Consider the following 26752-nt stretch of genomic DNA (forward strand, 5'->3'; position numbering starts at 1 on the left):
TGATCACTATAAAATATATTTTCAACTACTACAAAATTAGAATTAATAATTAGAGAACTAAAAAGAAAAATGAATAAAATTGAAGAGAAAAACAAGGAAATTGGATTCAGAATTAGGATGACCAACCATCCCAGTTTGCCCTGTATTGAGAGAGTTCCAAAATAAGAGACTTTCAGTGCAAAAATCAGGATAGTCCTGGGAAAACAAGTAAAGTTGGTGATCCTAGATAGACAATTAAAATTTTTATTTTAATGGTTTTCTACAGAAATTAGGGATAAGGGGAAAAAATAACTAAAGTCTAAATAAAAATATTATTGAGAAAGTTGTTATTTAAAATCATAGTCGTGTCTCTATAAATGCCCCTAGGGAATGGTTCTTGCACACCCAGAAACAGACAAAGATGTGAATGTCCTGAGCAATATTAGCATGTGCTTTGGGCACTGATTCGAACACCACTTGCTCAACCTTTATGCATCGGCAGCTCAAAAGCTCAGATCTATATGTCTAGCTGACCTCTAACAACTACACAAAACATCACAGCACAAATTTATATACCAGCCTTTCCTCTAGCTTAATCTTTTTCTATTGTTCTTTTGTTCTTGCAACCCCATTTTATTTGCTATATTTTGAAATCTTAGATGTTGTATATGTTTTTTAATTCTACTAAATCCTTTTTTCAAACAAGGCATGATCTAAGGCAGGGCTTCTAAACTGGGGGCAATTCTTCTCCCCAGGTTACAGGCAATGTCCAGAGACATTTTTAATTGTTCCAACTGGAGGGGATAAACCTGTTCTAAATGGAACAAACATACTCCAAATGATTAACAAAAGTTACGATTACTGAAAATCTGAATTATAATTGTTTCTGATATTTCTAGGTAATATTAAATAGGAATATAATGTTGCCCCAAAATAATGAACATAAATTCCTAAAAAGAATCCCAGTTGTTGCAAGCATACTTCCCATAAAGCCTATCATGTTAAAATAAGCAATTTTATATATATAAATATATACACTCTTTGCCTTGCACATGGTACGTATGCAAAAAATAGTTGATGACAGGCGGACTGAGGCGATGAATGATTAACAACGACAAGAAAAGTCACCTAGCATCCATGATGTAGACCTAGATGGGGCAACTGGAGGGATTTACATTTGTGAAATAGCAGCCTTGCTTTAGAATACAATAGGTCTAGCCTGAATCAGAGGAAAAGAACAGAGAGAACATATTGTTGGAGATGATAAACCCTGTGTTCAGTGGAGGAGGGCTACACACAAGTGTGGATATCAAAAAGCCTGCCAAAGGAAGGAAGAAACAGCTATAAAAAGCAGATGGTTCGAAGAGAAAGGAAATGTAAAACAGAATCCAAAAAATATATGGGTCAAAATAATAACATAAAAGGTTCTGGCAAAAATATCACTGTAGAAATTCAATAAATTGTCAAAAAAAGGCACAGCAAGTATAGTAAAATATAGTCATTCAGGGGCCATAAAGAGAAATGCATAACCTGTACATTTTTTAGAGTCTAAAAAGTGAGCAATTTAAATTGATCCAAGCTAAAGCTAAACAGTAAACACTGTCAAAGGAGGAACAGGAGTAGAGATAGTTCCAGATGCACAACTGAATCTAAAGACCATTAAGTCATTTAGAAGTTTACCTTGCATTTGAAAAGAGGTTGTTTTATGCACTGCTCCTTACATTTGCTCACCATGGTCCAAAAAGATTGTAATATGAGTTGCCTCTTTCAGTACTGGTGGTGGGTTTGTCAATGACCCATTCATACAATCCCACTAGGTCCCCTTTGGAACCAATTTTCAATGTGCTGACAGAACTACATGGTGTCTCCAGGCCAAGAGAGCAGTTACCCCCTCACACAAATACTCAGCCACCCATTTAACAACATCTAGATGCCAGCAAATGAGTCCTTCCTGCTGTGACGCCTGACTCTGCCCTGATTCTTTAAACTTCACCCCTAGAATTCAGATCTTACACTGCCTTGGCCTTCCTGATTCCCAGCTTGATGGAGAGTTTCCAAGTCCAGCAAGAGAAGAATGCTAAAAGCTGAGTAGAAAAGCAAGTAGAAACAAGGGCACAGAACTAAGAGAGAGTTGCTTTCAGGATGTAAGTTTGGATCAGCAGGCTGGAACAGGAGAAACTGAAGGTGGTTAGCAAAATCATAAGGTGGGGAGCAGTTGGAGGAGTCACGAGACCACAGTGAGCTTTTTATATGATACTATTGTGTAGATGGGCCTGGGGTATTTTTTAAAAGCCGGGTTAACTACAAGATATTTTCTTTCTGTACACTTAGTAACTTGAGTGTAATTATGGTCCCCCACTTATTCAATATTTTGCCTTTAAGGACACATCTTTATAACTTAGGACACCTTACCGACAACCTAGAAGACACTTCTAGGCACATTAGACTATTTTTTAATATGGCAGATTTTGCTTAATCTTAAATATCTGACTAATTAGATGGTCTCTGGCTAACTAAATGCTGACTAATAGTTTACCAAACCATTTCCCTTACTTTCTGGGCACACAGCTAGACTATATTTCCTAGCCTATCTTCCAATTAGGTATCATCATATGACTGAATTCTGGCCAGTAGAACCGAGTGGAAGTAATATGTGGAATTTCTAAGCTTCTTCTGCAATCCTCTATTTTCTCTTTCACTGATAGCTGGCTAGATGTGGGATGAATCTGGTTTCCTGAGTTACCATATGCATGTGTCAGCAAACGTTTTCTATAAAGGGCCAGACAGTGAATATTTTAGTCTTTGCAGGCCATACAGTCTCTATTGTAACTACTCGGCTCTGCCGTTACAGCACAAAAGCAGCCATAGACGATACACAAGCCAATGTCACTTTTTCAATAAAACATTTTGACCTACAGACCATAGATTGTCAACCTTTGACCATATGGAATAACTTAAGGAATGAAAAATAAAATCCTACTGTGTTAAGTCACTGAGACCTTGAATTCATCTGTTACAAAAGTTAGCACTACCTTAACTAACACTGTGCCATTTTGATTGCACATAAAACTTCCTCAACACATTTCATGATGGGAAACTGTGAACTGGCTCACCTCAGGTTTTCAGTTTTACGAAAGAGTCCTTTACAACAGCAAAATAGAGCAGTAAGAGATGGCCTGTTGTTTGTGTTTGTTTGTTTTTTCTTTTATGGAAACTACATCATGTTATTTCATTGGGAAACTGGTAAATTTTTGCCACTGCCTTCTCATCTGGTGACTTTATCTCCAGGCAGAATTGCAACACTTTTTCATAAATCATCCCATTACTGGGAACAGTGGGGAAATCCTGCCACGTATCCAATTAATGAACTCTCCCACAGATATTGAATTCCTCTATTGGCCCCGGTGACTAGGAATCCAAAGAGAAGCACTTTTTAAAGCAAAACTGGAGCAACAGCGGGGCTTGGGGGAAGAGAAACAAATCAAAGTGAAATTTGTCAAAGATGAATTCAGTACTCCTGGAAAGAATCCATGGTTTTCTTTATCTTCCCATTATGTGACTCAGTATCCACAAAGAGAAAAAAGAATAATGTTGATTTTGACTGCGGTTTATAAATTGTTGTGAGAGAGACAGAGGGCCAGATGGAGAGAGCAAGGACATAGGGGTCAAACACACCTCAGTTCAAATTCCTGCTCTAGCCTAGCACCAGTCTGAGCTCAGTTTCTACATCTGTTTAATTAGAATAATAATAAATTGGGTATAGCATCCAGCATGTGGTAGGTTCTCAGAAAGTGTTAGTATTTATCATTAGTTTTAATTGCTAGTTGCTGCCAAGTTCACAAATTTCATTTCCAACTAAACTGTAAGTTTTCATTTGAAGAAAAATGTACTTCTCCTTCAAGACTTAGAATTTTGTGGATTGTTGATAATCAATAAGTGAATCTAAACATCTATATTTTCTTTTACCAAACTTGTTCCTCTACCATTGCTCTGGAGCTTGGTATTTTAGTCAACATTTTGCTCCATCACACTCTCCTTCACGTCTGTATTTTTGAACTTCTCTCCCTTTATTAGATCTTTCCATGTTTCATTTCATCATCATCTTTCTAAAACACAAACTTAATCATATCACTTTGACATCCTCCCCCCATTCTCTACAGAATAAGTCCAAACTCCTTACTGGACATTTAATGCCCATCTTCCCACTCAACTCAACTTCATCTCTCTTGCTTGCATCCTACACCCTAGGATTGGTGAATAATCTAATTTTCTAAACACAGCACAGTATTTCATACCTAGGTAAATGCTGTCCTATCTAAGAGGCTCTTTTTTCCATAGTTATTTGACTAAATCAAATTCATTCTTCAAAACATGACGAAATGTTACTTTCCTCATATATGGAGAATTAATCACTGCCTCTTCTGTTCTACTACCAATTCTTAATATTACTAATTTTTGTATTAAACTATTATATACTTTTACATTATTGTAATATGATAGGTAATAAATGTTGAGTACCAACTATGGTCTAGGCACAAGCTATGTTTATATGCAATATCTCATTTACTCTTCATAACAATTTTACGAGGTAGTTTATATTATTGTCCTTATTTTATAGATAAAGAAACTGAGATTTAAGTATTAATTGACTTGCCAAGGTCACTTTGTGAGTAAATGTTGGAGCATTCCAAAAAGAGAAGTGTGGTCAGCAAATGTCAAATGGTGCAAACAAGATGAAAACAAGAGGTAAAATTTTAACCAAGAAGAGATTTCTTTTCAAAAGCCATTGTTAACTTCTAAGAAAACAGAATAGAAGTCAGATATCAAGAAAAGTAAAGCAAATGGAAAGCTTGGAATAGTGGCAATGAACACAACTACTCTTTCAAGAAATGTATATGCAAAGTTGGAAAGATGGAGTAATCGTCTGAACATGGTGAAGCAAATTATTATTATCAAAAAATAGTAGAGACCTGAGCATTATTGGAATCTGATTGTAAAACAGTGTTTCTCAACTGGTTTTGATTTTTCTCCCCCGCCTCAGATAGATTTCACAATGTCTGGAGACATTTTTTTACTGTCACAATTGGAGGAGGCTACTGGCATGTAGTAGGCAATGGAGACATGATGCTAAATACCCCGTAATACTAAGACTGCCCCCCACAACACAGAATTATCAGTTCCAAAATGTCACAAGTGCCAAGGTTGAAAAATCCTGTTCCAAAAGATCACTCGAGAGGAAGAGATTGAAAAATAAGAGAAAGTAATAACTGATAGGACAAAATAGGAAAGAAAGAGAAAGGGAGTAGATAATAAAAATGCTACCCTTAGAAAAGCTTTATCAAGAACTATTATCCTGGGGCCAGCCCGGTGGTGCAGCGGTTAAGTGCGCACGTTCCGCTTCGGCCGCCTGGGGTTCACAGGTTCGGATCCCGCCTGCGAACATGGCACCACTTGGCAAGCCATGCTGTGGCAGGCATCCCACATATAAAGCAGAGGAAGATGGGCATGGATGTTAGCTCAGGGCCAGTCTTCCTCAGCAAAAAGAGGAGGATTAGCAGCAGTTAGTTTAGGACTAATCTACCTCAAGAAAAAAAAGAACTATTATCCTCATTTTATTTAAATTTTTACAGATACAAAGGTTGGAGTTCAGAGAGCTTAAATGACTTATCCTTTCAGGATCTACCAGAAGTTTAATTCAAATCTTTGAGCTGTTAATCTGATGTTCTTTTAACTATGCTACCTAATATTTTAAGCTCAAGATTGACTGGGGGTAATTGTTGAAGATGTGATAGCATAAATACCAAATATGGACCAATTATTTTGCTTAAAATTTAATGGCATTCCTATTGATTTCATGTTTCCATGAACAATATATTTAATGCCTTCCTTTTTATGAAAGGAAAGAAAAACGTCTATGATACTGGGAAGGAAGAAACTAAGAAGAATGTGTTAGGCAACCTGACATCAAATATACACACAAAATTGACACCTACAGAAGAACAACAAATAAAGTTTTATGAGATCTTCAATAACATTTAGTCACATATAATTTACACCAGAATTTTTGTAATTTCATAGTTTAAAGCGTGAGCATTCTTTAAAGACTTTGTAAAGCACAAACTAAAATAATAGACAATAGCGTTAGATTGCCAGTTTTCTACAAATTGTTACTCAAGGGAAATAAATACATGACACTGAAAAGCTGAGCCTTCTGCCAGTAGAGGAAATGTTAAAATTCAAGAATCATTACAACATTCTTAACACCATTGCTACCACAAGAGCAAAAACAATTAAAATGACCATTAACAGTTTAACCATGAAACTTGGAGCATGGGCTATAAGTAGAAAAGGAAATAATCATGTTTATTTAAATACAAATAACTAAATGTGCAAGCACAGCAGAAACAGGCAAAGAATGCCAACCATCTAGGGACCTGAGGGCTGACCTATGCAGCCCATGCAGCTGTAGTCCTGGCCAGCTCTGGAAGCACTACCATGTGAGCAAGCCAACAGGAGTGTCAACAGTCCTTAGCAATCAGGCATCTTCTCCAAGAAGGAAACAGCTGGAGGCCAGAGCCAGTCATCTACTCTATTAACATCTGCTGCTATATTTCTATCGCGGGGTTTCTTTCATTTATTTCTGTTATTCAAACAATTCGGTAGAGACCATCTGTCAACTTAATTGTCTTCTCCTGATAATTTCAGACACTTGGGCACACCAATAATTCATTTGCAATTCACTAGCAATGCTAATTAAATACTTAAAGCAAACCTTACCAGTATATATAGAAATCAAGCCAACCAATAGCCCTTCTCCTCTCCCTCTGACACCAGCAGAGTCTTCATTGTTGCAGTGTTGTTTATTGGTTAAGAGTAACGTCTTCTCGAACCACACAGCCTTAGTTTGAATCCATGTTCCACCACACTCTAACATTGAGATATTGGCAAGTAATTTATACTCCCTCAGCCTCAGTTTCTTTATCTGTAAAAAGGGGATGATAATACTGCCTATATCACAAGGCTATTGTGAGGACTGAATGGGCTACTCCGTGAAATGCTTAACCCAGTACCTGGCACATAGCAAACCTCTATAAACATTAGTTAGTATTAGTCCCTCTGGTATGATTTCTCCTAAATATCACTGACAGTGTAATTTTGTCTCATTCTTACATAAGAGCCTTTCCCTTTGTCTTCCTAATGAAGTCTGCCTCCATCTATCATCTGACCCAAAACTGTTCATTTCCATAAATAGTCTCTCGAATTATAATGGTTTCTTCATTGGCTATTCTTCCACACAATTCTCTCCTCAAAAGAATGCCTTTTTCTCTCTATGTCTGAGTCCTCTCTGCCCATTAAATTCCAACTACTGGATGAAGGCTTTTCTGAATGCTCCATCCAAATAGGATTTCTCTCAGACCTAAAACTCTAAAAAGTAATTGCTCTCATTAGCAATATTATTCATAAAATATATGTTTGTCTATATCACTATTTATGTTTTTAAAAAATGTTCAATTTAAAGCTTTTGAGTATCTTCTGTTTTCCAAGCATTAGTGCTAGCGCTATGTGAACAAAATAGTACGAAATAATCTCTACCTGATTGTCCTGAAAACTAGTAGAGTAAGCAGATTAAACAAACATCCATACTACCATGTATATAAATGCCCCTACTCTTCAAGAATTTTCTGTACATCTCCCCAACCGGGTATAAACTTTTCTTCCTTTTAACCTCTACAACAATTTGTTTACTCTTTTCTTTGATTTTTGAACTGAGTCTAAAAGAGTGGGTGAAATTTGAAGGATAGGGTATACCTAGAAAAAATATTGCAAGTGTATATCTTGAAGAGAGTGTAAAGTAATAAATACAAAAGACTTTGTAGGGACAAACAAATTCAAATTCTGGATTGTGGTACTAGTTAACTGTCTGATCTTATGAGTGTCTCCCACCTTATCGAAGCCTCAGTTTATTCTCTGTAGATGTGGATAATAATGCCTTCTTTGAAATATCAGGATAATAAAATCAGGAATTGCCTACAAAGTACAAGGTAGGTGATCAAAAAGTTGTTTTCTATAATAATGTGAAAAGAATTTTGAGTGTGTACAAGTAATCCAAGAAGGAAGGAATGAGTGAGCCCAAGACTGGAAAGAAATTAGAAATGAGAGTAGAGGTAAAGTGAGGTGACAGACCAAGTTGGAAGGAGGCAGGAGGTTGAAAAGTGAAGGCCAGGGAAGGGGTCTTCAGTGGTAGGTATGGCCGAGGAACTTTCATGAACAGGGACGTCCAACGCTTAATTCTATGTTATTTGCTGAGCCGTGATAAGAAACACTCTTTCTTATCTTTAATTTCCAGATTCTTAAGTTTCCAAAGCAAAGTCACTCTCTTTCTCATTTGGGTGAACACCCAGCAAGAATGGAAAAACAAATTCATGTGAGGAGAGACATTAGAAAATTCAAAGAAAGTAATAAATCAGAACAAGAGGTCGTTAAAGAAAACATAAGTCCTTGATATCATGGTGGAGACTGCAAACGTATGTGACATGGAATCTGGTGGAACTAAAGTATTTATTCGCTAAGGACAATGAAACTAAGCAGTTTGAAGAACTTGGGACACCCAGGAAGGAGACATCTGGAATATAACAGATGGAACTAAGAAAGAAGAGGAGATAACAATTGGGAGACTGGAATCGCTGAATGAAAAAATTTTGACATGAGAAGTAACTAAAGATTTTCATTAAGCAAGATGGTGAATGTGTTGGATGCATGTGGTGAAGAGCCGCAGGAGGAAAGGAGACCAATTTGGAATTATTGCAATAATTGATAGAAAACAAGGGCCAAAGCATGAGGATGTGCATTAGGGGATAAATCCAAGCTATAATAGAGAAGCAAGATCTCCAATTTCTAGCAAATGATGAGATGTGAGATACTAATGTATATCACTAGATATTAGAGTAGGAATTCAAGATTAGAGGTCTAGAATGATGGTATATACACTAACCAAAAACACGGACAGATCGAAGACACATTTCTGACATTGTCATATATAGCTTTGTTCTTTTTAACTAGACTGTGAGGCTGTTTGATACAAGGATCAGCAGAGTACTCCAAATAAACGTTTCTTAATGACAGTCATCTATTGTGGGTACTATCCATGGTCTCTTTGTCCTTAGAAATAGAACCCATAATTTTTAGCTGGGCACATGGCTTCCTAGAATAAACTCTACATTTTCCAGTCCCCATTGCAGCTAGATAAGGCCTTGGAACTATAAACAGGCTAATGCAATGTGGAAGAATCCTTAATGAAACAGGATGTGTCTTTTTAATGGAGTGGAACTCAATTATCCACTCAAGACTGAGAAAGGGATGCCACACACTTATGATGGTGGGCAAAACAGAAAGAGCTTGCCTAGTTCCCTGACAAGTCCATGAAGTCACCCTGTGAGCCACGGACTGCTTGCTTCCAGATATCCTTTATGTGAAAAAGAAAGAAACTCCTTTCTTGTTTATGCTATTGTTATGTTGAATTTTCTACTATTTGCAGCCAAATCTAATGATCTCTAACACAACTATTTTGATCATTTTTGCTATTTTCTTCAGTTCTAGTTTTCAAAAGTTTATGAAAATCTTTAAATACACTTTTTTAACATTTAAAAATATTCTGAAATGCTGACCAGGCATTCCTTACATTTGTTTGAAAAAGTTTTCAATCTGATAAGTGGCATGGTAAAAACATCCCTATAAATACAACATTGCTTACTGCAGAGTCCTTTTTTTTTTTTTTCTAAAGATTGGCACCCGGGCTAATAACTGTTGCCAATCTTTTTTGGTTTTTTCTGCTTTATCTCCCCAACCCCGCCCTGTACACAGTTGTACATCTTAGTTGCAGGTCCTTCTAGTTGTGGGATGTGGGACGCCACCTCAACACAGCCTGACGAGCAGTGCCATGTCCGCGCCCAGGATCCGAACCCTGGGCCGCCGCAGCGGAGAGCGGGAACTTAACCACTCGGCCACTGAGCCAGCCCCGACTGCAGAGTCTTATTGGAACATCAGATGTGTGATTGATATGCTTGCTAACCAAAGAGATTAACCAAAATTCTACTGAAAACAGCACTTAACAGCAGTCAAGTCTTAGGCCAAGGCCGTTTATCAAAGCAGAGGTTTGACTAACCTGCAGAGACAATATCCATGGTCAGCAGAGGAAAAGGGTTTATCTATTCTTTCCATCTAATCCAGACAAGTCATTGTGGGTACACAAGAAATTAGAACAGAATTGTATGGTGTCCACTTTTAATTATTTGCATAAAGTTAAATATTTTCAGTCTTTTGCTGATAATTTACACTTCCCTACTTTAATCCTGAATTGCTTACATTGGACTGAGAACTTTAAGCTTATAATTAACTATTTTCTTTTAACTGATTTTTCTTGCATAGACAATGCTTTCCTAAAACGGAAAGGGAATAATATAATTTTAGATCTAGAGGCACTTTCAAAATCATTCATTCCAAACCCAATGTTTTATAGATTACATGATCCAAAGAGACTATAAACTTAACTAAATCTTTCTCAGGATTACCGTTTGTTCATTCATCGATTCATTCATTCACGTATTAGTCATTCAACTACTACGTAATTCTTATGCATAAAGCATGGGGGGAGAGGGAGCTGAAGCACAGAATTAGGCCCTGTCTTCTATATATTTTCAATTTAGTGGGGATAGAAATAAATTTTCCATATAATTAAAATGCAATATGAATAAATGTCCTATAACTATTGTTACAGGCAAAGAATCACAGGAGAGGAAGGAGAGAAAAAGGTAGCTGGCGAAGACTTTATGGAGAAAGTTGCATTTGGGCTGCACCTGAGAGGACTGGAACAGGTAAAGACAAATGGAATGAACACTTCAGACAAAAGGAGTGGCTTTCTGAAGTTTTTTCTTAAATCATTTTTAAATTACATTTGCGTGAGAAAGTAAAATCAAATTTATTCCCGAAGAAGCCAGAGGATGGTGAGTTTGGAAAGCTTAACACTATAGTTAATGCTGCATTAAACAGTGATGTTTATCAAGGTACAAATGAATCCCCAGGAAGTTCATCAACTGAAAGGCTATGATCTCCCTCAGTGTCTGGAGAAAATGATTGTATGTGGCTTAAAAACCAAGAGCTATGAGCGACTGCTCACAAAATATCATAAATTGAATGATTGAAAAAGATGTCAGTAATAAGTGAAACAGCAGAGGTTCAATTTGCAAGTGAAAACCCAGACAAATGTGCAGTATCAAGGAAAATATTTCATTTTCCTTCATACTGCAATGAATTAAGCAGTCTAGGATACACATATTCAAACAGAAAGTATTTAAAATGCAAATGACATTTAGAGAAAAGTGATGGTGTCTGTATGGAGTTTTACAAATAAATCTCCTTCTTTGATTGTAATATGTATGGAAAATAGGTCCCCTTTTTCTCATATTTGTGATTGGTTATGCTTACCGGTAATAGAGCAATAGCAAGGCCTAACGAGGCACTTCATCAATAAGTAGTAGTAAATGATACCAACATATGCATAGTCAGAGAATTTTGTTCACTTTACAACAATTATAAAATGTAAATACAGTTTTAAAAAAAGGCTAAACAATCAGCTTTTCAACTATACAAACTACTTACTTTCTTACACCGGTGTTCCTCTGCTACTCCCCACTTCACAACATGCTTTATATTCCACCTTAAAGAAAATTTGCATTTTATCTGCATAAGGCTGCAGGTAACCTTCAGCCACTAACCTTGCTCTCTTCTGTCTCCTTAGCTTTTCCTTGGAGGGGTCTCTTCTCTCCAAATTCACAGGTTGATTTTAATGTAAGCTGACAAGAAAGCATTGAGCTCTCGGTTTCAGTAAGTTCCAAAGGTCTTGAAGAATAGTGCTGTGACCCAGGAGTGCCAAGATTTGGTATCGGAAGAGCAGTATGAACAGGCTTTGACCCAACAGCTGGCTGCCTCAGTTTTGAGGCAACCCCAAGTACAGGCATGGCTTCTATAAAAGTATCTTCTTGCTGCCAAAGAAAATGCCTCTAACCTCAGTCTGGTAGACTCCAACTTTAGTATTTCCAGAACAAATACTTTAAACAAAACTAGCAGTCATCATGATTAAAAAAAAAAAAAAAACAACTAATAACATAACTTTCAGGAAGAGGCAAAACTTTCCTTCATCTTTAGTTAAGTATCTTTCTTTCTTGCTGGCTTGACTTCTTAGACTCTCATTCTCTCATATCCTCTCTCCCCCTCTCTTTCTCTGTTCAGTGAGTCAGTGTCTATGTAATATTAAATACTCCTTTAGGGAGTAAACTTTCTTGAAGGTAACTGCTACAAAGCTCCTTCTCTAGGATTAAAGAGCTCCTAGTTTTACCTTACTTCTCCCTACAGCAGTCTGACTGAGCATTGAGAGTAAAAAAGAGGAGGAAAACAAAAGGAAAAGTCCTTCAGTCCAACTGTCAAGGCAGCCAAAAGACCACAATAGTGGAAGGACAGGCGCTCTTCCTGACTTCAGAAATAACCAGCCTAAATGCTCTTTTTAAAGAAAATTGTATTTCCCCCAGCTTTAAAAAAAAAAAAGAATGGACACGATTAATGGCCAAAACAAACAGCTGTTGGAAGAACTTTTAGCCCGGAAACAATCTCAGCAATGAAGCTGTTTGTCTGATTTCCAGCTATTTTTCACTACTGACAGCCATGAACCGTGGTGTTCATTCGGTTTCATCCCATGAAATCAGGTTAAATTCATGCAATAGTGCAACTAGCTAAAGCTGCTAAATCATTCAGCAGACCACGCCTGCATAGGTTATGAAAATATAGTAAACACAGGGGGCAGGGCACTAGATATATAGTAATCATTGTTTCTAAATTTAATAACTATGATGATAAAAATATTCCCAGCCAATACATATGTGGAAAGTACTACAGAGAAGTTACTACATGATCGCACTTAACCAGTGGAATGATTCAAGAATAGGAACACTTATTTCTCCACTTTAGAGAAAGGATAACTAAGACTCAGATTCTTTTGAGTAATTTGACCAAAATAATGCAATTAGAAAGTGGCGGAGCCTGTACTATTTCAAGTAACTTTAAAAACCATCTTAGAAACAATCTAAAATAACATTATTATTCAAGTTCATTAAGTCCAACTTAAAATCCACAAAAAGTGTCCAAATATATACTCACTGACAATAAACAATGCTGTTCTATCCATAAAATTATTTTATTACAATCAGAGCATGTTCCATTTGTGGTAAAATATGTCAGGATCTTTAACAAAAGCAAGGGATAAGCTTATAAGAAAATAAGTAATGTACATGCATTATTGTCTTGAAAGTAGTTGCATTTAGACAATGGGTACACAAAGAAATTTCCCCATCATTTAGTAAATACCTACTTATGGGACAGTGTTGAGATTTCAATAGCTATTTCCTATCTAATAACAGGAAATTACTTGATTTCATATCCCTCATGTTTCTGTTGAAGAATTCTATAAGAACCAGACAGATTTACTCCTGTTTTTTTATTTAGAAAATCTATGTTATATTTATCAAAGATTTTAAGAATTAGTAATATTCAAGTGATGATCCTAGAAAAATGAGTGGACATTTAGTGGACATTCAATAAATGGAGGCATTTATGAGAATCCTAACCATTATTGTAGAAAGTCTCTCTCTATAGTAAAGAAATGATTTTCCTTGTCTACTATTTCCAGCTCTATAAATTGTTACGTTCTTTTAGGTGAGAAGGAGTAATTTACAGATAAAAGAGCCAATAAGTAAAGTTAAATTTATATGTTTCTGATATAAGCATAGAAAAAATTCAAATACGAGTTAGAAATCTTGCCAACTTTTAAAAGAAGTAACCCAAGTGGGCTTTACACAATGGGATAATAGGAAACAAATACAACACTAGTGGTGATAAAGAAATGAAATGATCACTCTGAGGAAGTTACTTTATAATTTACAAACCACTTACACTTTCCCTTCCAGAAACTATCAGTATTGCAGAGCTGGAGGTGTTCATGTTCCCAAAATGGGGTTTCAACTATATGAGAAGATATATTCATCCTGTAATGCTCACATTGCAAACAAAATGGCATACCTAAAATAATAGGACATGTGGGGAGAACAGGTTCTGGGAAGACCACTCAAAATATATGCCACTTTGGGAGCAGATCACTAGCAAAAATAATATTGGTATCTCGGAAGATAATTTGGACCACCCAAGTAAGGAGCTTAGCCCAGAGCTAAAATGAAAACAAAAACAAAAAACAATTGAGTAGAAGTCCTGGCAATACTTTAATTAGAATTGGTGGAACAAATCCAGTTGGAAGGCAAACTCTGAGCCAATAGGCTCACCATTGAAACGTGCACAGGAGGCAGAGAAATCTACAAATATTGAAGACCCACACAAGGCAAGGGTATGCCCCAGTTACAGACATTTGTTTTTTTAAATTTTCTTCAAACTGAGCCAAAAGGGCTCCTGTTGACTATACAGCATCAAAGCTGAGAGCTTCTCTTCCCAATCAAGGCTATAATCGTACTATGACGATTCTGCCACCCCTGGCTCAGAATAAATCACACATAAAGCTGCACAACTTCTACATTATACCAACATAACTATATTTACCAATTACAAGTGAGCTAATTAGTATTTTAGAAACAGATGTTGGAGCAGAACACACTGTGATTCCTGATACAATCAAACTGAAAAAAGTGTTCACATTCAGTAAGATGTCTTTCCACTTTGAAATGACTTTTGTTCATTAGACAATATAATTTCACTACAACTGAAGGATAGGGTTCAAAATAATTGCCAAAGTTGACTAATTCCATGAAATAACATCTACCACCAAGAGCAACAAAAACAAGTTTACTTACTATAGAGGATTTACCGTGTGCCAGGAGCTGTCATCTCATTTCATCCTAAAAGGATATCACCTTTGAATAGGAGACAAAGGCCCTGACAAATTAAGTAACTAGCTTAAAGTCACAGAAAATGGGGTTTCTCAAACTGAGTTCAACAAACCCCCACCTTGAGGGCTTGCTAAAAATATAGGTTACTGGATTCATCCCAAACCCACCAAATAAGAATCATATGGGAGTGGGAGAGGTCTGAGAACTGAATTTAAATAAATTGATTCTTCTATACACTAAAATTTAAGATCTGTATTTTAGAGGATTTGCAGTTTGACGGTTGAGGAAATGGACTCTAAAGGTGGACTGCCTGTAGTCAAATCTCTGCTTCCTCATTTACTAGTGGCGTGAATTTGGAAGTTGCTGTGTCTCAGTTTCACTGTCGGTAAGATGGAAAAAAAAATAACTGTACTTCCTTCAGAAAGTAGCTGTGAGAATTAAAGGAAATAAATGTAGGAAGTCATTAGAACAGAATCTGCCACATAGTAAATGCTCAATGAATGTTAGCTACTAGTGTTATAAGAACCATAACAGCCTTGAGAATTATTCGGTAAGGTCAAGAAGCACAATTGAAGAGTTTGGTCCAGATCACAAGGGTTAACAGAACTGAACTCTGGGGAAAAATCCTGAAAATTAAAATGCGACAAATTACTTATTTTTTCCCATCAAATGGAAAAGGAAAAGTGGCAATGACTCCTGAAACACACTGTCTTCCAAAGGCAAGGTAGAGTTTCAGGCAATAAGAAAATTCCAACCTGGCTAAATTTCATCTTGATCTTTTATTCTCTCTTACAATCTGTGCCTTTTAATTGGAGTATTTAGATCATTTCAGATTAATGTAATTATTGATATGATTGGTTTAAGACTGCCAGCTTCATCTTACCGTTAGTTTCCTATTTGTTCTTTATTCTTTTTCCCCTTTCCTACCTCCATTGGATCAATTAAATTTGTTTGATTCCCTTTTATCTGTACTATTTGTTTAATTATAGATAGTGTTGTATCAACATTTTTTAATGGCTGTTCTATAATTTAGCATTTAAATCATTAACTTATTACAGTATATCTTCAAATAATATTAAACTACTTTATACACAGTCATGTGCCGCATATGACGTTTCAGTCAATGATAGACCACATATATGACAGTAGTTCCAGAAGATTAGTACCATATAGCATCGGTGTGTAGTAGGCTACACCATCCAGGTTTGTGTAAGTGCACTGTAGGACGTTCGCATGATGAAATCTCCTACAACCCATTTCTTACAATGTATCCCTGTGGTTAAGTGACACATGATTGTATAACGTACAAACCTCATAAGATTTTATTTTCATGTTCCCCTCACGTTTTTGTGCTATTATTGTCATATATTTTCTTCAATATACATTAAAATAGCACATTATTATTTTGTTCTAAACTGTCAATTACTTTTTAAAGAAAAATAAAAATGAATAAAACACATTTTATATTTATCCACATAATTTCTATTTCTGGTAACTATTTCTCAAATTTACTATTTCGTATCTCCCTTCCTTTGTATAGATGGAAATTCCCATCTGGTGTCATTTTGCTTCTCCCTGAACAACCTCCCATAACATTTACTTTACTCCAGACTTACTGGTGATTAACCAGCTCAGCTTTTGTTTGACTGAAAGAGAATTTATTAACCTCAATTTTTGAAATGAATTTTTTCTGAGTATAGAATTCTAAGTTAACAATTTTCCGTCTTCAGTACTTTAAAGAGTCCACTCTATTATTTTTAACTTGCACAGTTTCTATGGAGAAGTCTGTTGTAAATCTGATCTTTATTCCTATGTTTTGTATCTATTTTGTCGAGCTTTTGTTACAATTTTTCTCTTTTGACTCATTTTTTAGCAATTTGACTTTCGTTATGTTTCTCCTGTTCAGTGTTCATTGGTCTTTATCATTTTGTTAAATTTGGGACAATTTTTATTTCTAAAAATATTTGCCTGCCTCCCCTTTTCTTTCTGGGACTCCAATTACACACAAGCTGGATCATTTTCTTTTTTACCACAGATTACTAATGTTCTGTTTATTCTTTAAGTGTTTTTTTTTTAAAGATTTTATTTTTTTCCTTTTTCTCCCCAAAGCCCCCCAGTACATAGTTGTATATTCTTTGTTGTGGGTCCTTCTAGTTGTGGCATGTGGGACGCTGCCTCAGTGTGGTTTGATGAGCAGTGCCATATTCACACCCAGGATTCGAACCCACGAAACACTGGGCCGCCTGCAGCAGAGTGCGTGAACTTAACCACTCGGCCACGGGGCCAGCCCCTCTTTAAGTCTTTTTAACTCTTGGCTCTTCATTTTGCATTTAATTAACTGCTACTGCTATGCTTTCAAGTTCACCAATGTTTACTTCTATGGTGTTTAATCTATTGTTAATCCTATGTAGTATATTTTATTTCAGATAATGCATTTTTCATCTCTAGAAGTTCCATTTGGTATCTTTTATATCTACCATTTCTCTTCTCATCATATTTAGATTTTCTTCTACCTCCTTAAATTTATGGGGCATATTTATAACAGTTTAATATTCTTGTCCACTAATTTTATCATCTCTGTTATTTTGGGGTATGTTTCTATTAATCGATTTTTTTTCTTCCTGGATATGAGTCATATTATGCTGCTTTTTACATGCCTGGTAATTTTTTTCTGGATGGTAGACATTTTGAATTACACATTGTTGTCTGCTGGATTTCAAATAGTGTATGACTTCGTAATGGCAGACAATTAAGTTACATTCAAGACTTTCTTATAAGCTATGTTAAAGAAGGTGGGGAACAGCTTGTTGTCTAGGGCTAATTTTAATACGAGTCCTGTAGAAATACACTTTTCTGAACTCTAACAAATGCCTCCTGTATTAAGTGATCTCTTCACTCTATCTGGGGAGAATACAAAGTCTTCTCAAACTTGTGTGAATTCTAGGGTTGTTTGTCATACTCCTGTCTGGTGCTTCTTTCCTAGGTCTTTGCTTGTTTCCTCTCATACACGTACAGTTAGGTCCTCTACCAAACCCTGGGGGAGACGCCACTGTGAGGTCCAGTGTTCATTCGCATTCTCTCATTCTTTCTCTCTCTCATTCATTTTCTCTCTCTCTCTCCCTGTACTTCATTCCTTTCTGGTACTCTGAAAAATTTTAGACCTCTAATCTTTCCTGAACTTTGATTTCACTCTCTATAACTCAGCACAACTTCTGGACTCTATTTGGGTTCCCCTCCCTGCTCTGTGATCTGGATACCACCTTCGGGAAGTAAGCTGGCACAACAACAGGACTCCTCTTTTATTATCCTTCCCTCAGCTATCATAGACCTGTGCTGCCTTTTGTCCGAAGCCTGGATAATATTGTTTTATATACTTTTGTCCAGTTTCTAGTTGCTTAAGATAGGAGAGTTTATGAGGTCCCTGTTAACGTATAATGGTCAGAAGCATAAGTAGTCAGATCTTAATTCTTTTTTCTCCATTCCATTCTGAAAACATATTGGCTGTTACTAGTTTTTCACATTAGACCTTAAGAACTTTGTTGGTTTGTTAGTCTCCTTCATCTAGCTGAAAATTTCCCTTAAACCTTAGAGAAGAAATAATTTGTACTGACAGCTTGAAAAAGGTTTGATTGATTGGGTTAGATTGTTTTCTAGATCTAATGAGGAAATTCAAATAATAAAAAATAATTTAAGATCTAGTGAACATGGAGTTAAAACTATTTTCCAGATTTGGCTTTAAACACTTAAAACACTGAAAGTCTGTTTTAGAATGTTTCTTGCCAGAATCCTCATTGGCATTTCTTTTCAGATATCTGGGAAAAATTTGATCATAGAGAAGTATTAGCCATACAGTGTATTTCAGGGGGCAATAAGCCAAGATATGCCTTTTTTGCGGTATTGAACAGGGGAAAAGAAGGTAAATCAGCTGGCCAAAACATAAAGGCAAGTGATGAATACAAAGGAGCCAATGACAAAACAGTTAAGGGATATTTGGTAAAGCACGCAATGCCCACTAAAATGAGGAACAACTCAGGAAAGGTGGGAACTGGGTATATTTGCTCTATAGCATACATTTACAATCTATCAGGCTTCCTTACAATATGCTACTGAGACAGTTTATTGAGCAAATAAAATTCATCAATTCAGAAGGCCTCTTAACCATAAAGTAAAATGAAGAGCAAATGTAGTTAGCTTTGAAATGGCATTACATCTTGATACTCTCTCTTTTAGGATTTCAGCCCCCAGGGTCAAAAATACACACATCTGGAGAAAGGACAGCTATTTTATTAACACAAAATCACTTCGATCGTCTTCCCAGATAAATTTCAGTTCTCTAACAAGACCATACAACTTACCAATCTAAGAGATACTAGAAAAGGACACTAACAACGTTAAAAATAGTTACACTTGAAATAATTTTTCCTTTTGGCATACATGTACGCAAATACACTGTGTTCTAAAGGTAAAGAAAGGCACCTTAACCCAAGTCATGACAGTTTGTTCCTGGGAAATGTAGCCAAATAATTTTAGGCAATAACAACATACAAAAACCCTATTTTATAAAAGTATCCTTTTACTACTATTCCCTTGTGACTTTTATTACTTTCAGCTATTTTTCAATATTATGTATAAATAAGAATTGGTTAAAATAAAAAGGGGCAACACATGAAAACATTATTGTTTAAAATATATCAATAAAAATGATGCTTGCAAAAGTTGTACCTTGAAGTCATAAAGAATTTGCAGGAATACCACTTGCAGGAATATTAACAGCTCACATTCCTAGAATCCTAGGGCATGAAACACAGCCATTGCTCTTACACATTCAGAGTAAAAATGTCAACTACCCCCTGCTTTATTTCAGATACTGAGGGTGAATCAGGTTTCCTTCAGCAGTTCAGAAGAAATCTTTTCTAAAGTTCTCTTTCTAACTTTATTTTTATATTTTAACATTGGGTAGCAATATAATCACCTGTGATTTTAACCCAAAAAAGTGAATTAAATTAATTGCTGCCTGAGATCAGGAGATATTTCCCTTAGTTACAGCGAAGGGAATTTCAGATATAACTTACTTCCATATTCATTCTAGGAGACCACCCAGAAAACCCACCCAAATCAATAGCTTCACAAAGGTGGTCTTTATCAGATCATACAACATTTTACTAGGAACTTGGGGATATTTCAAAACAGCTGTGAGTGTGTGTCTGTGTGTGTGTGAGTGAGAAAGAGAGTGAAGGGGGAAAGGAAGATGGGGGGGGGAGAGGGAGAGAGAGAATGAGAAAGAGAGAGACGGAGGGGAAATATTAAGAGATCAGCAAGATCACCTATTATTCAACCTACCAGAAGACATGAAATAAGAATGGGGAATTAGGAAGTGTGAGAATGAAAACACAGGGTCTAAGGATTGTTCTCCCACTATTCTTTTTATTCAGCCACTTGGTCAGCAACATAAAATTATACATACATTATGAGCGTCTGCTTATTCCACTGAACAAAAGTAGCGATTATAGGGGAGCAAAATTTGCCACCTCAAAATGTTGCTCTTTGGCATGAGGATTATTTTAGGCTGATTGCTTTTAAGAAACAGAAGACTTAATAAGTTTTTCTTTTTATCTCCCCCTTAGCTACCCAAAAGAATTTAGATAGGGAGCCTGCACCAAGAAGGGAGTTATCACCAAATATAACTTTGTTTTACATAAGAAAGGCTTCTCTGCAGGAACAGCATACATTTGTTTACCAACCATTTGCTCTTTTTAACTTTCTTTGAATTGTCTTCCTCCCCTTTGAAGTCCCAGACCCATACCCCATTCTCTTTAGCTCAAAAATGTCACATAAGCCTCAATTGCCTGATTATTGGCTGGCCTTATGTTCTCATGGAGCCCCCACACATACAAAATTAAATTTGATTTTCTCCTGTTAATCTGTCTCATGTCAATTTAATTCTTACACCAGCCAGAAGAACCTAGAAGAGTAGAGGAAACATTTTTCCTCCCCAACATGATCCAGGGCCATCATTTGCAGTTGTCGTGCCTCCCGCATCTGGAGTGGTGCAGTGCACAACCTTCCCAGCTGTACACAATGGCTCTTTTCTCAATAGCCCAGAAATAAAATGAGACCAATAACTGGAAAACCATGTTTCTCTGTCAGGGACACTAATCCATTAGATTCAGAAATACATAGAAAATATACCACAAAAGATGCAATCTTCAAATACAATCTTTAAAAGAAGAGTCTGAGAGAATACATCAAAGTTTTCTTTTTCCTTTTTATCTGCTTTCACCAGAATAGTTATCTTTATATATTTCCTTTTACTGATATTATATTCATCCTGACCTTGTCATCCATTTTCCTTTCCAATCAGTTTTCTTACTAAAATGTTGATATTTAAATATAAATCAAATATACATCATTATTGGTTTTATGAACACATATGTTTCCCTAAATTATCTTCCTCTTCCCTGTTTTAAATACCTGAACTGTGAAAATAGCTAAATGTAAAAGCATAATGTTGGCAGAGTATGACAGATTTCTGTAAAGATGACTTAACTCAGGAAATTTTTTATCATTAGTATAAGATGTATATGAAGAACTAATTTTTAACAAAGTTGAAAATTTAGGTTAAGACTAAGATGTTTTGTTTTCTTCATTTTTTCCCCATGTACACTTATTCTCTTGCTAAATATTTTTACAAAAAAATTCTGTTTTTTATCCTTCTAAAATGCATCCACAAACTATTTATAAGCTTTCAGGGGTGTACAAGGATGAGTATAGAAAAAAAATGGTTATCCAGATTTGCTTTCTGAAACTTCAGTCTATATTTTTTTTAATTCAATAGCTACATTCTTAAAGAATTGAAAAGATTCCACAAACTTAGAAAAAAAATGAGAATAAAGAAAAATTTGCTGATAACTTATTATTAAGTACCTAGTGATAAACTAGTTGTCATCTAATAGAAGAGGAAGTTTGACTCTTTGCAACCTCAGCTTAAAAATCCTCATTATTAGTCAAGTCTTGTACTTTCAGGATAGGTAGCAATTTATACCATAGCTATGTTAGTATTCAGTTCAGACAAAAAAGAAAAAGGGGGTGATGTGAGAGGGAACCACCAAAAATACTGATAAGGTTCCCACTGGTCTCATAGAAGGTTCCCAGAAACATCTATTGCTGCCATGAGTCCTCTCTTTGCCAAATTCTATAATAGCAACAAGAAGCTTTGAAATCAATCAATTCCACTATCACTGACAGATATCTCCTTAGTCACTGGAAATGCCTGCAATGGATTTTAAGAATATGAGGGAAAATTCGCAGACCCAAAATAAAATGGAATCAAGTACCACTAGATTTGCTGAAAATGGGATGGGCTGAAATCTATCAACAACTGGCATAATACATATCACATATGAACTTGGAATATAAAATCAGGGAAATGAGCAATTTGTCAACTTTTACACTAATTTGACTTTTCACTAATTTAACTTGGCTTACTAATTAATACACTTATTTTTGCATTCTTTATCAGACGTAAAAGAAAATCTATCACATATCTTTCTGGAATTAATAGAACAAAAGTTTTTTTCTCTCCAATGCAGGTAGGACGAAAGACGAAAGGTAATGTGTTATTTGTCTCCTCTACACACTTTCTGACGGAGATCATCAGATACTAACCTGAAATCTCACAAATGTACTGATTTACTCCAGACTTTCCTAACACAAGTGTTAACTTTTACATGAGGTCATTGAAAACAAAGGGTATTAGCCTTCACATACTCTTAGTCCTGGGGACAACACCGCCAACTTTCCACACTTTCTAACTTTCCACACTTTCTGACAAAAAACAGGCAAACAAAACCAAACAAAACACTTTGAACAAACATAACTGGAAAGTTTCATAATTCTAATTGGATGAGATAGACCTTCTCCCATAAAGCCAATTTCCCTGTTTCCTATTAAAGTTGCTCATTAGAAATATATCATTTTCATAAGACAGTTTTAAAAACCAGACCCAAAAGTATGCACATTCTAGAAGTTTTATTTCTACAATTGTTTCTGCAATAATGGCATATTTGCATTTTCCACTGTACATATCCCAGATTCTCAAGAAACAGGATATTTGGGATTTCTCTAAGAAAAACATTAGGAAAAATAAATTCAATTCAATTCGATGGCTTACTAAAAGTTATTTAAATGATTAAATTCTCATTTTCCTTGAAATTGTTTTTGTTTATATTCATCAGGAAGAAATCCTTACATTCTCCCCCACGCCACACAAAAAGCCTAGTTTCTACCTATATTTATTGCACCACACCTCAGCTTCTAATTCATCTGCTTATTGGTTGTACCTTATCTAAAAAGTACTATCTCAATAGCCCAAAGCTATTAAGGTTCTACAGATACAGAACCTTATACCTGTAAGGTTCACGCTGTTGAGGAACTATACAGAAATATTGCCTGATCACTGAAAGATGCTTAGAAACACATTTGCCCAACTGAATTTACCTTTGATGGCTAAAATGAGATAAATGGGAGACCACTGGTGATTTTCGTCCCCACCAGCTTGCATCTCTCACCTGGGTTTTAAGAGCAATCTTACATAACGAGCATATGGAGACCGTAACTGCTCAAACAAGAAAAACAATGAAAATAACATGCCTCAAAAATTAGAAGAAGGTGAAGTGACCATTTAATTGCACCTCTGGCAATGCTAAGAGCTGAAAAGGAGAAAATGCTTTGCTAGAGAAACCTCTGGAGAGGTTAACATTTGCCTCTGCAGTAAAAAGGCAGAGTGTGGTCTTGATAGAATCACTAAAACTTTGACAGCATTTTAATCAACAAGCAATGCTATCAAGGAAACACTAAAGAAAAAAAAGAGCAACTTTTTTTATATTAAGTAAACTCAGCGGCTTTTCCTCTTGAGTTTTTCTCCAGAGGATTTATTTAAATAAAGCGTCTCTGGCAAAGAACAGGACTTACTACTTCTTCAAAGAATATTCAATAAAGGAGTAAAATTACTAGTGAATCTTAAACAGGGGACAGCAATTCCAGGCAATCTTAAAACAGTGAGCTCCATTTAGATAAGTTCTAAAGTTTGCTTGCTTACTTGCTTTCTCTCTCATTTACATTTTATTGGTATCATTTCTTCTTCAGCGTCTGGGACCCTATAAGGATCCTTCCAAAAATTGATCACCAAAGTAAATGTAGTAAGTTAGGATTAAGGGTCAGTAAATAGTCACCTAGGAGACAGAAAGAGTATAATAGATTGGAAAGGAGAATGAAAAAATTGAAATTAAAAGGGACAACCCAAGTTGGATTGTAGCAGGTAAAATAACAGCTCTGCAGACACATCTTTGCCCAATCTCAGTCAGCAAGAATTCAGAGAGTTTTTAACACATACATAGCACTTTACTACTCTCTCTGAACTTTGAGCTTAAAATGTTCGCTATGAAACAGTCAACATTCTCTCCATAGTTTAGAGATCATAAAGCATTTAGAACTGAGCTGAAACATAAAACCTTAAACCCATATTATTTATTTCAAATAACCTTTTACATATTTGCCTATTGATAGAAAATTTTTCTTCATTGTTGCTTTGGGAAGGGGGAGGAAGGGTGGCAACAACCAAATGAAGTAAACGTAAAGCTAAGTGGACAAGATATTGTGTCTGTGAGTGATGTTCAATGCCTATCAGGTGCAGAGGCGTGCAGGGAACAAGACAGAACCACTCGAGAGTGATGCAGACAACAGTGCTTGTCAGAGGCACCTACACAGGAGCTTCACCTTCCATTTCTCTAGTCCTTTGTGCTGGCCTTGGATAAAAAACTTATGGATAGTCCTGAATGATAAAACTCACAGGAAAGAGAGCAAAGGGAAATAAATGCCATCATCCTAGAGCCTATCTGAAAATACTGATCTGGTACCAATTCCATCCAGAAAATAAGAACAGTGGTTTTCCAGGATATTCACTTTTCAGAAGGCTGACAAATTCCTTCTCTCTGTAAAAATGCACTTTCTCTGACTGAGGTAAAACTTATTTACATATTGATCATAGCAGAGGGTAGTCAACTAGTCTGAAAATATAGATGAATACATTAGACGATATATTGATATAGCAGTACATCATAAAGAAACAGTCTATGTGTCCACACTTTCTGTTTCTAGTATTTTTACTGTCTTAATTCTTAATCCTTTCCAATGAATACCACATTCATCTGTCCCTTAACATGCCTTGTAATTATTCACAAATCTCCACCAATTCACTCTTAATTATTCTCCCATCAGTTTTCTTCTCGCTTTTGAAATTGTATCTTATATTTCCTCAATACTCCTGTTCTTACTCCATGTCTTCTAAAATCATTTGATTTATGAGACTAGCTTTGTGACCACAGGCCCTCTAGGACCAGTTCAAAGTGACCCCACCTTATCAACAGAAGGTTTCTCAGGAGGGTCAAAAATTCGCAAGTCATGTAGCCAGAGCATGCACAGAGGAGGACATCTTGACTTGAAATGGCACCAGAACAAAAGATTCTCCATCCAATGGAACCGAAGGACAGGAACATGAATACAACTTGAAAGTCAGACTCTTATCAGCAGCGAGGGTTCTCTTGTCTAGGAAGCCCCGGTGTGAAAGCCCCTTCCACATCATACCATAACTGTTTAAAGCCCTCCAATTGAAACCTGCCCCACCAGGATTTGTGTGTACCAGACCGCTTCCTCTAACGTTTAAAATTTCACCCCAAACCCTGAACGGGGGAGACAGATTTGAGAGTGTTGCCTCCTGTTTCCTTGCTGGTCAACCTCACAATAAAGCCTCTTCTTTCTCAAAAGCTGATGCCATAATAATTGTTTGTTTTTTTTTTAATGCACATTAGGCAGAGAACTCCCACTTTGTGCGGTAACAGCTTGACAAAATATAATGCATTTCAATTTCTTTCCTCCCCTGGTATATACTCATATATTAAGAGGTTCCAAAATACCATAAAATATCAATAGAAAATTATCCAGTTTTACATAGACATCAGATTATTATTTTATTGGAATATCTAAAAATTGCTAAGCACCACACCCAAGTTCTAGTTTTGATAGATCACACTTGGCAATCTAAAAATTACAGTGTACAGTTCAGAAAGGATGTGGAGATGGGATATAGGGGAAAACAGATTTGATGAATTATGACATCTCAGGAAGCTGTGACCACATTTTACATATATTAGAACGAAGATGTTCTAATATAAAGTGATAATTATACAAGACTAGAATGGAATTTTAAAAGCTGAAACTTACTGGAGATGATATACACGATAACTTGGAAAGCCATTCAATTTTTTAATGCATTATATTTAACCTATGTAATCATAGTAGAGACCCTTAGCCTACTCAAATATTTAAAAGGAAAGGCCAATATTTACTATGTGCTTCTGAAAATATATATGCTGTAATTCTAGTAATGAGAAAATAGTAGCATAATAACATAGTAATATCTGCACAGGACAAGACAGTCAAGTTTCAACACTTGCATTTTTAAAGTAATTGCATCCTGCCCACTCTAGTACTCTCCCGATCCAAGGAGATCCTCATTTGCTTCAATATAAACAATATAAGTAACTGTAATGCCATAAATAAAATATTGCACTGAGCTAAACAGTGAGTTATGATTAAATTTACTGTCTGCAATTTGCTTTTTACATTATTTATTCAGCCTAAAATTTTACTTTGAAATAATTAAGAATGCCTGACTTGTAGTGAATAGAGCCAGGACTAAAACGCAAGAAGTGTGTAACCCTTCCATCATTAGTGCTCACCCCCTTGTCTACGACACTGCTTTACTCCGATGTTCATGA

The 26752-nt window shown here is 36.0% G+C and overlaps 1 protein-coding gene across 7 annotated transcripts in view; it reads right to left on the reverse strand.

The window, feature by feature from the left end:
• The window catches only part of NAV3 (neuron navigator 3), a 775925-nt gene that overhangs the window by 339156 nt on the left and 410017 nt on the right, over nucleotides 1-26752 (reverse strand). For 5 of the 7 annotated variants that reach the window (XM_070507277.1, XM_070507276.1, XM_070507273.1 and 2 more), the window contains exon 1: nucleotides 11751-12393. The exons of 1 other annotated variant lie outside the window; for it this stretch is intronic. In XM_070507277.1, the coding sequence (XP_070363378.1) occupies nucleotides 11751-11993 (243 nt within the window). In that variant the 5' untranslated portion in view covers nucleotides 11994-12393. Of the gene's footprint in view, nucleotides 1-11750; nucleotides 12394-26752 lie in introns of those variants that run through there. One more of the 7 variants, XM_070507274.1, reaches the window with a different exon arrangement.

This window comes from Equus asinus, chromosome 4 (genome assembly GCF_041296235.1).
Source record: "Equus asinus isolate D_3611 breed Donkey chromosome 4, EquAss-T2T_v2, whole genome shotgun sequence".
In the NCBI taxonomy this organism is placed as follows: Eukaryota; Metazoa; Chordata; class Mammalia; order Perissodactyla; family Equidae; genus Equus; species Equus asinus.